The sequence below is a fragment of the Chrysemys picta genome, chromosome 4, assembly GCF_011386835.1.
Source record: "Chrysemys picta bellii isolate R12L10 chromosome 4, ASM1138683v2, whole genome shotgun sequence".
NCBI lineage: Eukaryota > Metazoa > Chordata > Testudines > Emydidae > Chrysemys > Chrysemys picta.
Genome location: NC_088794.1, coordinates 133,719,074 through 133,735,751, shown reverse-complemented (window position 1 = coordinate 133,735,751; position 16,678 = coordinate 133,719,074). Strand labels below are relative to the sequence as shown.

Sequence of the window (16,678 nt, the reverse complement as noted above, 5' to 3'; positions counted from 1 at the left end):
GCACCTGTGGCCAAGTAATTATGCATTTCTTTAAGCAATAAGCTACAGCAGATACTATGCCTTATTGTATACATGCCTATGCTATTGCTGTCGGGGTCAGGATTTCTCATGAATTGGTGGTTGGAGAAATGCATAGCCTCACAATAACTAAACTGAAGTAGTGTTGGTAATTCTGTAACTGCAGAATAAGTAGCACTTCCCATATTGTTTCACCTTCACAGTGACTGCACCATCTTCAGCGAGGCCTGTGCCTGCTTCCTGCAGCTGCTTTGTTCCTGTCGTGAATGGTCACTTGCAGGTTCAGCCTTGGAAAGCTGCCAAAATAACTCCAATCACACAAACTTATTTGTGTTAGCAGATAATGCTCATCAACTTTGATTTTGCAGGGTCAAACTGATTTTCCCTTTTTATTCAGTGTTGCGAATGAACTCTAAGGAGCCTGTTTCTCTAACCTTTTCTCCAGCACTGTGCATGCCAATGTAATATTATAATGTAAATACCAACAGTTGAAGTTCTTCTACAATGCGGGGTTTTTATTCTTTATGAGAATGATTTTTTTTCTTAAACCCAGCTGCTAAACAGAATGATTAGGACCCAGAGAATAAATAAGTTTTTAATTAGCAGGGGCTACCTCTTTTTGCCTTCCCCTCCATATGGTATGGGGTAGATTTTTTTTTTTTTTTTGGAGTAATCCAGAGAAGGAGAAAGGGCTTCATGAACCCCTTTGCTCAGCACTAGTAAAACTGTCTGCTACTGAACAAATGTAGAGGTGTGGGACTTGCCTCTTAGCAGGAAGAGGTGAGAAAAGGGTATCTTGTTGCAGCACCACCTAGAGCCACAGGGATGTTTGTTTAAACTTCTTTTCAAATTTACTATCCCAGTATATAACCTGTGTTTTATTACAATTGAAATAAACTACTTTAAACCAAGCCTGAACTTTATTGCTCTTCCTTAACTGAATTTTCTCAAGGTGGAGATGAGAAGTGGGGCAAGTGAAACATAAAATAATTCTACATCAAGTGTTCTGTTTGAACATCATCAGTTAGAACCTTTGTGTCTTAAGTTCATGAAAGTTCCACCTTACTTAAAAATCCTCCAAAGACTCACTAGTGTGCTAGAGCATGTATGTTGCTAGTATGGATTTCCATAGTGGAAGAGGGGTAAGAATACTTAACATTTAATGAGTGGCTACAATGTAAAATCATTTCATTTGTGTTCAAGTTCAGGATGGAAGCAAGAGAGCATGTTGAAGGTTTAGTTTCTTTTAGTAAACTCTTGTGCTTAAGGAAAACTAAGTTACTTACAGCTTTGATGTGCTGGAGGATGACCCTCTTGTATACTGAAATTTGCTGGGAATAAAAATGCTTCTGCTCACTTTTTCTTCCCTAGCATGACAATCAATGGCAATGTAACTATAAAACAAGACCGTTAGGCTCCCATGTGGTGCGTACAGCTTTGTTTGGAAAAACGAACAATGTTAATTATTTTACTACAATTGATGCAGTAGCCCAAAGCCTCCACTAAACTGGCACTAGGCTAGTGCCTCCCACTACATCTATAGAGTATCTCCATAGCAGCATAAGCCTTGTTCTTTAGTCAGTGATGCATCAATTTTTTTTTCTAAATTCCTCAATGTTTTTACTTCTGTTAAGTTTTTGGATACAGTTAACTTTGTCTGAGATGAAATCTAGAGAGCAAACTTGAGGTGGAAAGACTTTTATGCTCTAGCTCACTGGGATAGATTTCTACAACTGCTAGTAAGTGGAAAGCTGCTACTGGGGATGGTGAATAAACAGTGTTGAAATCTGGACCTCATGGTCCATCCCTTTAACCTGCCAAAGTCCAAAGCTGGGGCCCAAGGTCTGAAAACCCTCCACAGTGCGTAGTAAACATTACTTAAGCTTAAAATGCTGGAGGATTCTTCATAGCATAGATTAGTGTCTAACATGGGGCTAGGATTTGGTAGAAGTAAACAGAAAAAATTCAGAGCCCCCATCTAGCCATGTAGAATAGGAATGGGCTCAGGATAGGGTGACCAGACAGCAAGTGTGAAAAATCAGGACGGGGGTGGGAGGTAATAGGAGACTATATAAGAAAAAGACCCAAAAATCGGGACTGTCCCTATAAAATTGGGACATCTGGTCACCCTAGCTCAGGATGCCAGTAGCTCTGTTCATGACTCGTCAAGGCTGCCATTAAACATCTCTCAGCTTTTTGCTGATGTTTATTTCTGTTGTAAATTTTAGTAAAAGTGCATGGTAACATAAATAACAGTGAGTGAAAAGAGTTATGGTCCTCACTTTTAGGGTCATTAGACACATGCACACCCAGCTGTGTCAATCAGGGCAGGGAAGTAACCTTCCATCTCCTGCATTTCATATCCAAAGTAGTGTCATCAAAGGGCTTAACTTCCCCCACCCTTTGATTTACTTCAGCAACTGCATGAGACTATATTTCAGGGTGGATGCTTTTCCTCAGTTTAAATTATTTTCCATTTCACTGCCTCTAGCACCACCCTAAATAATAATTCTTAATATTTACCCTCTTCAGGCATGCATCTTTCTTCCACACACAACTTACCTGTGTAAAAATGACTTAAAAACAACCCATGCATCCAGTTCCTTACTCCTGTCTTGTTGCTTAATTGGCTCTTTCCGTCGTTCTGAGGCTCCAAACCTAATTCAATAATCTAGGTTCACTGGTTCTTTCCTTTAGACAGATTTTTTTCTAGATGGTTTCAAAACTACACCTCACTTTAGAAAAAGTTGTGTGTGTTTTATTTGTATTTGATCTAGGTTGGAGGTGAGAGAACAAGCTTCCCTCCATTACCCTCACTATGCCTCAGGCCTGTCTTGTAGGATGACCAGGGGCGAGGGGTCATAGATACTGTCTCCATGTTGAGTCAGTTTTGGCTTTCCTGCTGAGACCGCTAAAAACAAATAGGAACTAGGGGCAGTTAAGGGGGTGGTTTTTAGGGTAGACACCTGTTCTCCAGAGTCTATACTAAGATCAAAAAACATCTGTAATATATCAATTGTAACCATAACATAAATGTGGTAAAAATAGAACTATATATAGTATCCATGTAGAAGATAAAGATTGGTCAGACTGTATAAAATACATGTTGGTCCATCTTTACCCATACATAACTGTTTTGAAGAGCTCTTCAAAACAGTTAAGATCCATATTTAATCATCCTGTGAAAACTTAGGGTACTACTCTTTGGAACTAATTTGTGGATAGCCTTTAATATACTGTCAAGTGGTCTGAAATTCATTAGTTATCTATACAAGGCCTACATTTAACTTATAGCAAGGATCAGTTTAAGTATACAACAGCATCTTTAACATGTAGTTTAGGGGTCTATATGAGCCAGGCAACTACAGGCCTGTCAGTTTGATAGCTGCAGTATGCAAGGTCTTGAAAAATTTTTGAAGGAAAAAGTAGTCAAGGACATTGAGGTCAATGCTAATTGGGACAAAATACAACATGGTTTTACAAAAGGTAGATCGTGCCAAACCAACCTGATCTCCTTCTTTGAGAAGGTAAAAGATTTTTTTAGACAAAGGAAATGCAATGGATCTAATTTACCTCTATTTTGGTAAGGCATTTGATATGGTTCCACATGGGGAATTATTAGCTAAACTGGAAAAGATGAGGATCAATATGAAAATTGAAAGGTGGATAAGGAAATGGTTCAAGGGGAGACTACAGTGGGTCATACTGAAGGGAATTATCAGGCTAGAGGAGGTTACTAGTGGAGTTCCTCAGGGAGTGGTTTTGAGACCAATCTTATTTAATCTTTTTATTACTGACCTTGGCACAAAAAGTGGGAATGTGCTAATAAAGTTTGCAGCTGACACAAAGCTGGGAGGTATTGCCAATACAGAGAAGGACAGGGCTATCATACAGGAAGATCTGGATGACCTTGTAAACTGAAGTAATAGCATGACATTTAATAGTGAAAAGTGCAAGGTCATGCATTTAGGCAGGGCCGGTGCTACCATTAAGGCGAACTAGGCGGTTGCCCAGGGCGCCAAAAAGTGGTGCTCCCAATTTTTTTTTTTTTTTTTTTTTACAGCGTTCCTCCCTGAGCGTGCGGTTGCTGCTCCACTTCTCCCGCCTCCCAGGCTTGTGGCGCCAATCAACTGTTTGGTGCCGCAAGCCTGGCAGGGGAGGAGAATTGGAGCGGGGGTGGCGTGCTCGGGGAGGAGGTGAGCAAGGGTGGGGAGCTGCCGCACAGCTCCCTGGGGGGTGGGGGGGCGCGCCTCAGGGCAGTGGAGGGGAGCTGCTGCGGGGAGGGCACCTCATGGAGGGGGGGGAGATGGGGCGCAAGGTGGAAGTTTCGCCTAGGGTGTGAAACTTCCTTGCACCGGCCCTGCATTTAGGGATTAATAAGAACTATTGTTATAAGCTGGGGATTCATCAGTTGGAAGTAACAGAGGAGGAGTAGGACCTCAGAGTATTGGTTGATCGCAGGATGACTATGAGCTGCCAATGTGATATGGCTGTGAAAAACACTAATGCGGTCTTGGGCTGCATCAGGTGAGATATTTCCTGTAGAGATAAGGAGGTGTTAGTACCATTATACAAGGCACTGGTGAGACCTCATCTGGAATACTGTGTGCAGTTCTGTTCTCCCATGTTTAAGAAGGATGAATTCAAACTGGAACAGGTTCAGAGAAGGGCTACTAGGATGATCTGAGGAATGGAAAAACCTGTCATATGAAAGGAGACTCAAAGAGCTTGGCTTGTTTAGCCTAACCAAAAGAAGGCTGAGGGGAGATATGATTGCTCTCTCTAAATATATCAGAGGAATAAATGCCAGGGAGGGAGAGGAAATATTTAAGCTCAGTACCAATGTGAACACAAGAACAAATGGATATAAACTGGCTATCAGGAAGTTTAGACTTGAAATTAGACGAAGGTTTCTAACCATCAGAGGAGTGAAGTTCTGGAACAGCCTTCCAAGGGGAGTAGTGGGGGCAAAAGACATATCTGGCTTCAAGACTAAGCTTGATAAGTTTATGGAGGGGATGGTATGATAGGATAGCCTAATTTGGCAATTAATTAGTCTTTGACTACTAGTGGTAAATATGCCCAATGGCCTGTGATGGGATGGGATCTGAGTTACTACAGAGAATTCTTTCCTGGGTGTCTGGCTGGGGTGAGTCTTGCCCACATGCTGAGGGTTTAGCTGATCGCCATAGTTGGGGTTGGGAAGGAATTTTCCTCCAGGGCAGATTGGCAGAAGCCCTGGGGGTTCTTCGCCTTCCTCTGCAGCGTGGGGCACAGGTCACTTGCTGGAAGATTCTCTGCACCTTGAAGCCTTTAAACCATGATTTGAGGACTTCAACGGCTCAGACACGGATTTGATACAGGAGTGGGTGGGTGAGATTCTGTGGCCTGCCTTGTGCAGGAGGTCAGACTAGATGATCATAATGGTCCCTTCTGCCCTTAAAGTCTATGATTCTATATCATGACAGGTGTGAATGCACAACTCAGCTATTTTAGTCTCTCAACTTCCACTATCTACAGAACCTAGCTCTTAAAGCCTTTTTTCATTGGAGCTCTAGAATCTCTAAAGTAGTGCTCGCTCATCAACTGAATCATAAAAGGGTTTCAGAACAAATTACAGGGGGATGATTGAGCTAAGTCTGGCACTTTCTTCATTCCTCCCTCAAGGCAGCAGGGCTCAGAGGTCCTTACATAAGAGGCTCCACCAAAAGCTGATACTGTCCACCCTCCCAATGGAAGACACCCCCTACTCCAAGGATCAGGCTGCTGGTCAATGACAGGCTACTTGTACTGTTGCCACAGACTCACAAGCCATATGGTGTCATCAGTCTAAGAGCTACAGTTTCCCAATACAGCACAGGTTGTGCTCCCCCCACCAGTACACTCTTGCATATGTATCTCTATGTAAGCATGGCTCATTGAGTTCTTACAGCCACATGATCAGCCCATCTAAGACCTGTGTTTCCCTGGGTACAGGAGTTCAGAGGTCTCAAATGCCAAATGGGAATACAGAACAGCAAAGCTCTTTAATTACCAATGCAAATTTTGTTATGCATTTGATATTCAAATTACCTAAACACCACAGGAAGTTTAGACAGATGCTCCACGTGGCAACATTCTGTAGTCTAAATACCAGTCTCATTGGATGAAGCTTTTAGAAGATTTAGGGGCCTTCTAGTAAGCTTTAGGGCACAAGAAAATTATGCACTTCACTGGAAAGGATGTTAGAGGCAACATCCATGTTCAGAACTCACATCCCACAAAAAGCTCCTCAGAGGCAGAGAATACCAGATTCTGTGCATGAGGAACATCGATCAAGTGAGACTGTATTCAGAAATTGCAGGCTGTTTCACTATCCTAGAAATTTCTGAAGATAAAGGAGCCATACAAGTAAAAATCTAGTAAGGTTGTAGTTTGAGACCAGCAGAATTTAAAATGTTAGTGACTACTGTGGAACCAAAAGCTATGTGGTTGGGTGGGTCAGATTTTTGGGTCTGCCAGCTTTAAGTGTCCCTTTAAGGAATGAACAGAATAAAACCAACATCTTTAGAATATGCAATCAGAAGAGACACACCTCTAAGTGTGGTAGAGCTATTAGCTTATGTCAATGATGCCGCTCTCAGAGGTGGAAATAATATTCATTAAAAAAAAAAAAATCCCAAGTGGATCTAAATTCAAGTGTCTGCAAGCATGTTGATATTAATGGAAAGTTACTTCCTCACACATATCCACTGTGCTGGTTACTGTATCACTGGAAGTGATAAAACTGTTCTGAAAATTAGTGTTGTGTACAGGGTAATTCTCACATAAGTATGCAGGTGGTTCATATCTATTCCAGGTAGATTAAGCAATGTGTGCAGTTCATTGCTCCTGTGTAACAGTAATATTGGCATGACATCTCCCTTGCCTTCCTTTTGAAAACCAGTGTTTGCTCAATTTCAACTTGTTCCACTGAATTAATTTTGGCTTTTGCATTCTTGTTTCTGCTTACAGGCGATTTATACAGGAGATTTGCAAGTTACAAGCCACAAATGGTAAAACTGGTTTCTTAGTACGTTAGCACCATTCATTATTGAAGACCTGGGTAATGTTTCACCATCATTCTCCATTCCTTGAAAATTTAAAAGCATTAATGGAAGTAATTCTCTAGAGCAAGTCATGGCAAGAACAATGCTTTGAGAAATGAAATAAAAAACCACAAATCATGCTATAGAATTTAATGTAGTAAGAACCACCAAACATTACCACATGTAACTAGAGCCATCTAAAAACCACATCCAATTCTTCCTTAAATCATCAGTATCACCTTTCAAGTACACCAGCCTCTATCAAGTCAACTTTACACCAATCCTTCTGACAACTTAACCATCCCTTGGAAGTTAAAACTAACACTGTAGACTAGATTAAAGACACTGAATTTTACTACTATTTTCCTGTTAGAAAGTGTTATTTTGTTACTCTGTGCAGAGGACTGCAACACCACGTTCATAGAAACTGCGAGGATCTTCCTTGGTGGCTATTTCAAAGTCAACAGTGAAGATCAGATCAGCACGGGTGAAGTTCAGATAAACTGGTAATGTAACCTGGAAAAGAAGTTAGGCATTTATTAAAATGTGGATAAGACAGCTGAATGCAAGATAAAAGTCAAAGGGAAGACAGCAAAGGTCCCCACCACTGGAAATTAGGAATAGACACATTCCAAATTGGATTCTGCCCATCCTCCCCCAACCAAGATCTGTACTCGTAAGAAGGAACTTCCAACCTGCCAGGTTAAAGTGTACTTTTTCTAATACTTTTCTAAGGTGTTGTTCAGACTTCTAAGGACCCAATGCTACCTGAGTTTAAATTTCTTGATACCCCAGCTAGCCACAAAGAAAGAGGGTGGGAGCAATGCTGGATCTGTTTGCAAGACTCCTAGGAATTGTGACCTCCAGGCTGAAAACTCACATTGGAAAGGAACATCTGTGGTACTGCAAAATGTAAGACTAATGAAATGGAAGCAGGTATTTTCTCATTTTTATTCTAGGGCACCAGAAAGTAGAATTTAAAGCTGATGGGCCACTACTGAAAGGAGACACAGAATGACAAAACATTTATCTCCACGTTACTTACCACATCAGCCTTTTTTTCTGCATTTGTCTGCTTGATCCAGCGAAGCTGTGTTATGGGCAATATCGTTGATATAGCATTTGAAAGGGACAGTTTATTGTTACTGCATGTAGCTCCCTGAAGTTTCAAACCTAAGAGTTAAGAAGTATGAACATTTGAGGTCTTTCCTGAAAGGGAAGCGTATGCACATTTAAAGGAAGTTTCCTTTTCCACTCCATTTTCAAGTCCAGAGGTAGATTCACCCATCTAAAGTGTGGTCACTGATATTTAGACCTACTGTTAAAATGGGAGACCTAATTTATACAGATGAAAAAGTACTCCAGAAAAGGCAACAGTGAAGGCTATTAGAGGAATAAAAAAAAGCCACCAGAGCGCTACTTCTAACATAGAGACTAATGTTAGTTATTTGCATTTATCCATATTGCACTACTACTGACAATGTTCATTCATAAGGATTCTCAACCACTATGCACTAGCATAGCAAAGTTTTCCATTAACATGTTTTTAAATAATGCAGAATCCCCCATAGAAATTAACTTCCAATGCTACTTCTAGTGCAACTGCAATCAAACTTTCACTGTGCTTGTTAACTCCCCTTGGTGTTATGTATTTGATATGGTCCGGACCAGCATTTTTATAGAAGAAAAATTCCCAGTGTTAAGGGCTAATACCACTTATTTCCTTCCCTTCCACCTTGTAAAAAGCACATCAGCTAACCTGTGACTCCAAAACTGCAAGCATCCAGGACTGCATTCTGAGTAGTTGTCACATTGACTTCTAGACAAAGTTCTTCCAGGGACCAGCTGTTTGCTTGAGCCACATATTGTCTTGTAGCAGTAATATAAGCCTCAGGTACGAATAAGCCACCCAGGCACACATGGATATTCTATGAAAAGAATTGTATGTTTTAGAAGTTTCTATAGTACCTACTGCAATGGCACTTAGCTACATTCAATCTCTCTTTAAACAAAGAGTTGCACTAAAATATGGACCATCTTGCTAACTATGTATTGCATGTTTCCTCAGATGAAGATTTATCCTCAAAGGGATGGTTTCCTACTAACATACACATGTAGAAACAATTTTATGAATCCTAAAGTCTGTTTTATAGGAAAGAATTAGCAGTTTCAGAAGAGTTCAGTATTTGTATGCAATTGTATTGCACATATACAAGTAGAATTAGAAATAGGAATTTCCAAGTGTGTCAACATTTCCCACAAGGCTGTGCTATAAGGTATTGTCTTCTTTGAATACATGCAGCCTATTCCGTGCACATGCCCAGCACACCGAAACCGGAGAACTTTGCCTAGCAGTACCCATAGAGGCTGTGCTCATGCCTTGGGACTCATCCCCTGAGTATTTAAAGGCAGCACCTCCCTGACTCTCCTCAGTTCCTTCTCACTGCCCATGGCTTGAATCGGAGCTCTGAGTGTTGTTCTTGCCTCATGTTTTAGTCTCAGTTTTCTGAGCGTTATTTCTTCTAGATCAGCGGTTCTCAAATTATGGGTTGTGATAGTCAGTAGTACAGTCATTGCCCTGACAATAGATCCGGTTGTCGACTTCAGTACCGCCCTTGACCTCAGTGTTGGCACCTCTTCTGGTACCGGGTAGGACTGTGTCTCACTCAATCCCACAAGTGCTAATTCCCCATTCCTCTTTGGTACCGACGCCGCCCATGGGTTGGGATGCTATCAGTACACCATGTTCCCTTTTGCTCTATCTTCCACTTCTTGGGTTTTTACCAATTGCATAATTGTGGTGATAGCATACCTCAGGAAGAGGGGATTTCATATCTTCCTGTATCTGGATGATTGGTACAGAGAAGCAACTCCAGAGAAGAAGTCCTCATGTTCAGTTTACACTATGCTTACTCGAGAGTCTAGGTCTCATCCTAACCAGTGCGAAGTCAACATTGATGCCAGCTCAAAGTACTGAGTTCATTGCGACCCTGCTAGACTGAGTTTGAGAGAATTTCTGCCGACTGACTGATTTCGCATTATTCACCACCTATGTCTGGAACTGCAGTCTCAACCCTCAACCACAGCCCAAGTATGCCTGAGGTTGCTAGACCATGTGGCTGCATACACACAGATAGTCCAATATGTCAGGTTACGCCTTTGTTCTCTTCAAATGTGTCTGACGTTGGTCTATCATCTGAACCATCATCTGTTGGACAAACTGGTCTGACTTCCTCTGCCTATGGTGGACAACTGTTCAGGGAACGTATGCCACGGTGTTCCCTTCGCCTGGTCCCCGTCGACCAGGACTACTGTAATTGATGCCTCCTTAATAGGCTGGGGAGCACACCTGAGTGCACAGAAAGTTTAGGCCTGTGGTCGGAACAGGAAGCTTCTCTGCAAATCAGTGTCCTGGAACTTTGTGCCATCTACAGTGCTTGTCAGACACATCAGGGACTCAGCATGCGCATCCTTAACAATAGCACCATGATGTATTATAAAAACAACAAGGAGTCCAGTGGAACCTTAAAGACTAACAGATTTAAGCTTTTGCCCAAATAAATCTGTTAGTCTTTAAGGTTCCACCGGACTCCTTGTTGTTTTTGTGGATACAGACTAACATGGCTACCCCCTGATACATGACATGATGTATTAAATGAACAGACGGGGATGCATACTCCAATGTGCTGTGTCAAAAGGTGATCAGACTCTGGCAGTGTTGCATTAAAAAAACAAACAAACAAAAAAAACACACCACACACACCAATCACTGTGGCCTGTCAGTTACCTGGGATCCAGAATTGCCTGGCAGATCCCCTCAGCAGAAAATTTCTCCTTGAATTACAAGTGGTCTAAAAAGCCCAGTGTCCTGCGGTACCTCTTTGCAGTTTGGGAATTCTGACCTGTTCTTCAAGGCAGACAAGAAATGCCATCTGTTTTGCTCTTGAGGGTGTGGGTCTCAGTCCAGGCCCCCGATTGATGCTTTTCACCTGATGCTGGGAATCAGCACTTCTGTATGCTTTTACTTCCAATTATCCTGGAGGTTATTCTCAAGCTGAAACTGGATCGTGCCACGCTCATTCTCATGGCTCCAATGTGGCAGAGACAATATCAATTCTCTGATGTCCTCAGGTTATTCGTTTGGCCTCCCATATCTCTTCCTCTTCACCCTGACCTTTCTTTCTCTCTCTCCCCCTTTTGGTCAGAAAGCTCCTTTCCTTATGGCAACATCATCTGCTAGGAGCGTGTGAACTGCAAGCTCTGATGGAGGAGCATCCTGACATACAATTTTCTAAAAACAAAGTAACCCTGCAGTCTCACCATAAATTTTTATCTGAAGTGGTTTCTCAGTTTCACTTGAAACAAATTATCTCTCTATCAGTGTTCTTCCCTGAGCCGAATTCAACCCCAGATGAGCGGCATCTTCACACGTTGGATGTCAGATGATGTTTAGCCTTTTACAGATAAAACTAAATATTTCTTTTCTTAGTCTCACCTGTTTCATATGTGAACCCAATGAAGGGGCAAGCAGTCTCTTCATAGATGATCTCAAGGTGGAGAACTTCCTATATTATGACAGCATATGAAGCAGCTCAGACTGCGCCTCCCCAAAGGGCCCGGGCAACAGTGATGGCATTTCCAAGTGATGCTCCTATATTAGGAATTTGCAGGGCTGCCACTGGATCCTGTGTACATATGTTTAAAACCACTATGCCACTAATGCTAAATCCAAATCAGATGAAAACTTTGAGAAGGTAATCCTGCACCCCTTGTTTAAACATACTCTAAGCCCCACCTCCTGCAATTACTGCTTGAGAGTCACCTACATGAAATTCATGGCTGCATCTACTTGAAGAAGGAATTACAGTACAGGTAAGTAACTGTTTCTATTCTTCTGGATGTGATACAGATGTGTATTCCACAACTCACCCTGTGCATCGGAGTCTAACATGAGGGAGGTTGGGGGGTGCACCAACCTTATATAGCCACAGTAGAGGCTAGGGTCACAGGGTAGGAGTGCTCCTCTTACATGTACTGCTAGCCAAAATTATTTGCTTTGGTGCTCTGGACATGCACACACCTACAGGGAATACATGGCTGCATCATATTTTGAAGAACAACAGTTACAGAACAGTAAGTAAGGCTATGTCTACACTAACACGGTAAGTCGACCTACGCTACTCAACTCCAGCTACGTGAATAATGTAGCTGGTGTCAACATACCTTAGGTCCAGTTACCACAGGGTCTACACCGCGGGGGGTCGACAGCAGAAACTCTCTTGTCGGGGGTAGAATACAGGGGGGTTGACTGGAGAGTGATCTGCTCTTGATTTGGTGGGTCTTCACTAGGCCCGCTAAATCGACTGCCGGTGGATCAATCTCAGAGCGTCAATCCCGGCTGTAGTGTAGACATAGCCTAGCTGTTTTTTCCCCATTGCAGCAGCTGTGCTGTGTGCATGAGCTGTAGCTAGGTTTGGCAATTTTTAAACACAGGAAGTCATTCAGGAACACCATAATATACAAGCATGTTTGAAGGGGTGTCCAGGTAAGATTTCTGGTAAGCTCCTTAGCTAAAACGTTTCAATGCCCTTTACACTAACAGTTAGATATAAGCAGTTACAGACTCATGTAACCCTGATTTCTCAGAATTTCAGAAAAGCCTTTAATGAGAACGGCAATAAAACACAAGATGGATACCTTTAGTTCTTTTGCTCCACCAGAAGCAGCTGCCTGGGAAATATTCTGTAGTTGTTTAATGCGTTCACTGAAGTCAGACACCCACTGAATAACAGTCATGCCAGCAGGTACAGTGTAATGAGACCAGCTACGAGGCAGAATACCTAGAGAAGACGTATCCAAGATAAGAGCTCTGTATGAGTTGGATTACACATGATTTCCAAATGCAATTTTACCCTTTCAGTGGCAGCCACTTCGCTATTACTGTGTTTTACAACAGATTTTTTTATACCACCAAGCACAATGGGGTTCTAACCTATCTGGGACCAGAGAGTACAAGTGTAAACAAACTGAAAGACAGAGATTCATGACATTATAGAAAGCTACCTAGTTTTCTAAAATGTGTTCTGCAGATCAATATTTAAACAGAAATTACTGTCTGACTTCCAGGATTTGTTAGTAAGTTGTAAGACATTTATTAGTAAGTTTATTAGCATATACATCGAGTTGCAAAATACGTCTCAAGCTTATTTTAGAATGAAGCCTTTGCAACATGGAAGACTGCAATTTTAAGGAGTTATTGCGCAGGATACCACCTTTATCCTCAGGTCACAAGACAAAGAATATTTTATTAATTTACTGTACAATAGTTCTGTTTAAATCGATATCTCGACCATCAGCATATTCCACTATATTGGTACAAAATGTCCCCTTCTTATCATACTGCCAAATGTATGAGCAGAGAAAATAAAGCCAGGGTAACTTCTGGAGTTCCTCTGATAATTTTGTTAAAAGTGAGTGCTTAAAACTTAAGGTTTTGGTTGAAACTGGTTCAACAACACCGGGGTAATGGTTGCACTCCATATGTTTATGGACATATGCTTATGAGTGAATATAATGCAACTTGAATATGCTTTACGCAAAAGGTCTCTTGTAAGCTATCATTACAAAGCTTATAATCTACTGAGTGAGTTCAACCTATTTGTATGAATGTATCACTCTTGTCTCTGAAGCTAGAAATATGAAGTATTACTCTGAAGTCCTATTGTAATTATGTAAAGCGTGGGCCATTAATGGTGGCTTGGACTCTTGATGGCTCCCACTGACTAGGAAAATTGGTTGTGAATGGCTCTGTTTACTTGCAAACCTTCCTGGGGACATGCAGGCCAGCCCTGGAAGAATGAAGGCTGGGGTCTCACAGGAAATGTGACCATGTCACATGATACTAGAATACATCTTAAACCTGGAGCTTTTCCATTTAGAAGGAGGGGTGGGGACCCAGAGAGAGAGAAAAGATTCTCACCTTGGGCCAAAGCTATAGAAGGGGGTGGAGCAGAAGAAGGGGGGCTGCCAGTCATGAAAAATCCCCTAGGTACCACCTAAGATGGAACTAACAAGAACTGGGCCCAGACTAGGAAGGAGTTTAGTCTGTGAAAGAAGCTTATTGGAACATCTCTGAAGGTGAAATTTACCTGAATTCAGTTTCTTAATGTATTAGGCTTAGACTTACGTGTTTTGCTTTATTTTGCTTGGTGACTTACATTGTTCTGTCTGTTATTACTTGAAATCACTTAAGCCCTACTTTTTATTCTTAATAAAATCAATTTTTGTTTATTATTAAACCCAGAGTAAGTGATTAATACCTGGGAGCGCAAACAGCTGTGCATCTCTCTCTATCAGTGTTATAGAGGGCGGACAATTTATGAGCTTACCCTGTATAAGCTTTATACAGAGTAAAACAGATTTATTTGGGGTTTGGATCCCATTGGGAGCTGGGTGTCTGGGTGCTGGAGATAGTTGACCTGCTGAGCAGTTTTTGGTTAAAGTCTGCAGCTCTGGGGGCATGGACCAGACCTGGGTCTGTGTTGCAGCAGGCTAGTGTATCTGGCTCAACAAGGCAGGGTTCTGGAGTCCCAAGATGGCAGGGAAAACAGGCTCAGAGGTAATTTCAGCACATCAAGTGACAGTCCCAAGGGGGCCTCTGTGACCAAACCCGTCACACCAGGCTCCGGCTGTTTGTTTCAAACTCAGCAAAAATCTTACTTTTTGAGAACACGCTCAGTTTTAGTGTTGCCAACTCTCAATTCCTTTCCAAGTCACACAGTATAGCTGTCTTACTTAAATCTCCAGCTCCTGGACAGTAACATGAAAGTTTCATCTTTCATTTAAATAGTTTCTAGCTCCCACAGTTGCAGCACAAGGTCAAAAACCACAATCCAAGTGAACCCCAAAGGCAAAAAACCTAGACTGACTTGAAAAAAAATATAAATTTTTTACACCAATCTCATGCTATTTGAATGCTTAGGTTGGCAATACTGCAGTTCATATATGTCACAAGACCAACCTCACCATTTTGACTTTCAGAATTTTGTATTAGGCAAGAATAGTGGTGTTTCTTTTACCTGGTCAGTGCTGGAAATGAGAAAAGACATCAACTGATGTAATAGGGGAAAGCATTCTAAAACGAGAAGCCTGTTTAAAGTCACATACCTTTCACCAATTCGTTTATAAGTGTACGCAAGTAGTTGGTCTGTTTCTTCTTGCCTTCACAAACCTGAACCACATCTGCAAGATCCTGACGGACATCCTGAAGTAATTTGGCTCCCATTTTCACCTCTCTCTCAAAGAATCGGAACAACGGATCCTTATTTAAGCAAGAAAAATGAGGAAACAACAAGGTGAGCATCTTCTGGTGGGAAAACTAACCGTAGCCCTGCAACACTGAAGGGCACTAGTTGGTTGCCCAAATCCCACATGTATTATCATCAACTGTTAAGGCCTCACCGTAATGTGTTTTTTTACAATGTAGTCATTTCCTCCACCCACCCCAAAGATGCAGCTGCCTCAGAGGTGATAGTTTAAGGGAACTGAAGCAAGAACTTCATTCCCTACTGACACCAACTGCAGGTGGGAACAACAGCGTGCAAGCTGCCTGCTGCAGTTTGGCCTGATTACTACAAGTTCCTATTCCTTTCTGTATCTATGTCCAGAGCCCAAGTCCATAACCTGATCTAAACAGAAAAGTTTAATATATAATCCACGTCTGAATTATTCAACAACCTAGAAACTAAGACTTTCCATAAACTCTCTTGATTGTAAAACAACCTGTCTCATATTAGTCTCAGAGCTTTATGGCTCCCTTTCATGATTAGTCCCCATTCCCAATTAGCAGAAGCCTCAGTATTAGCTACCACCCAGCTTTCCAACGAGGACCAACCAGTGATACTACCTTTGAGCCAACATACACCCATCTGATCACTCAAGTGAACTGAAATGTGGTGTGTATGATGCTGCACCTACAGAACCCCTGGTTTAGGAAGCAAGAGACTAGAAATAAACTCTTCTACATGATACCTTCCCAATCAAATGAAAGTGTTACTCTGTCATAATTTCTTAAACTGAATTATAGCAAAGAAAAGGAAACACTGCCTTGTTTTTAGATTCAAGTAGTATAGCAGACTTTGAGAGACCATTTTCAGGCTGCAATCTGAGTAGGATACCTCACCCACATTTGCATAACTCCTACTCGTTTACAGACCAAAATATGTATTTGGAAATCTTAATCATCACCTTAATATTTTCCACTGTTCGTTTAAGATGATTTAGAGTTTGTGGGATAAGATGGAACCAGTTGGAGGCTGTGGTGTGCAGTGTTCTCATCCAGGATGGACGCCCATCTGAAGTTGAATCTGTTCTTGCCTTCTTCCCAGTTTCTGCATAAGCTAGATCATCCTCTAGCATCTGCATTTTTAGCATGTTACTGATCATATCAATACCTGAACCAAAGAATAAAGTAAGCAGAGCCACACAAAAAAAAAAAAAAAAGTGTTGGGATATCAGTACAAGGAAAGATTTAAAGATGCATTAGTGGATTACATTCAACACTTCTGCGATTACCACTTATTTAAAAATAATTC

The 16,678-nt window shown here is 41.6% G+C and overlaps 2 protein-coding genes across 5 annotated transcripts in view; one reads left to right on the top strand and one right to left on the bottom strand.

Moving 5' to 3' along the window:
• LOC135983199 (uncharacterized) overlaps positions 1-16,678 on the top strand; it is a 372,285-nt gene that overhangs the window by 10,433 nt on the left and 345,174 nt on the right. The window contains exon 6 of one of the 3 annotated variants that reach the window (XM_065593610.1): positions 222-929. The exons of 1 other annotated variant lie outside the window; for it this stretch is intronic. The gene's annotated coding sequence lies outside the window, so the exon portion shown is untranslated. Of the gene's footprint in view, positions 1-221; positions 930-16,678 lie in introns of those variants that run through there. One more of the 3 variants, XM_065593605.1, reaches the window with a different exon arrangement.
• Positions 7,221-16,678, bottom strand: part of LOC135972201 (cytoplasmic dynein 1 heavy chain 1-like) — an 89,666-nt gene continuing 80,208 nt past the window's right edge. For both annotated transcript variants that reach the window (XM_065593599.1, XM_065593598.1), the window contains exons 73-78: positions 16,332-16,537; positions 15,252-15,405; positions 12,783-12,925; positions 8,845-9,013; positions 8,131-8,258; positions 7,221-7,601 (exon numbers count right to left, since the gene is read on the bottom strand). In XM_065593599.1, the coding sequence (XP_065449671.1) occupies positions 7,473-7,601; positions 8,131-8,258; positions 8,845-9,013; positions 12,783-12,925; positions 15,252-15,405; positions 16,332-16,537 (929 nt within the window). In that variant the 3' untranslated portion in view covers positions 7,221-7,472. The remainder of the gene's footprint in view (positions 7,602-8,130; positions 8,259-8,844; positions 9,014-12,782; positions 12,926-15,251; positions 15,406-16,331; positions 16,538-16,678) is intronic.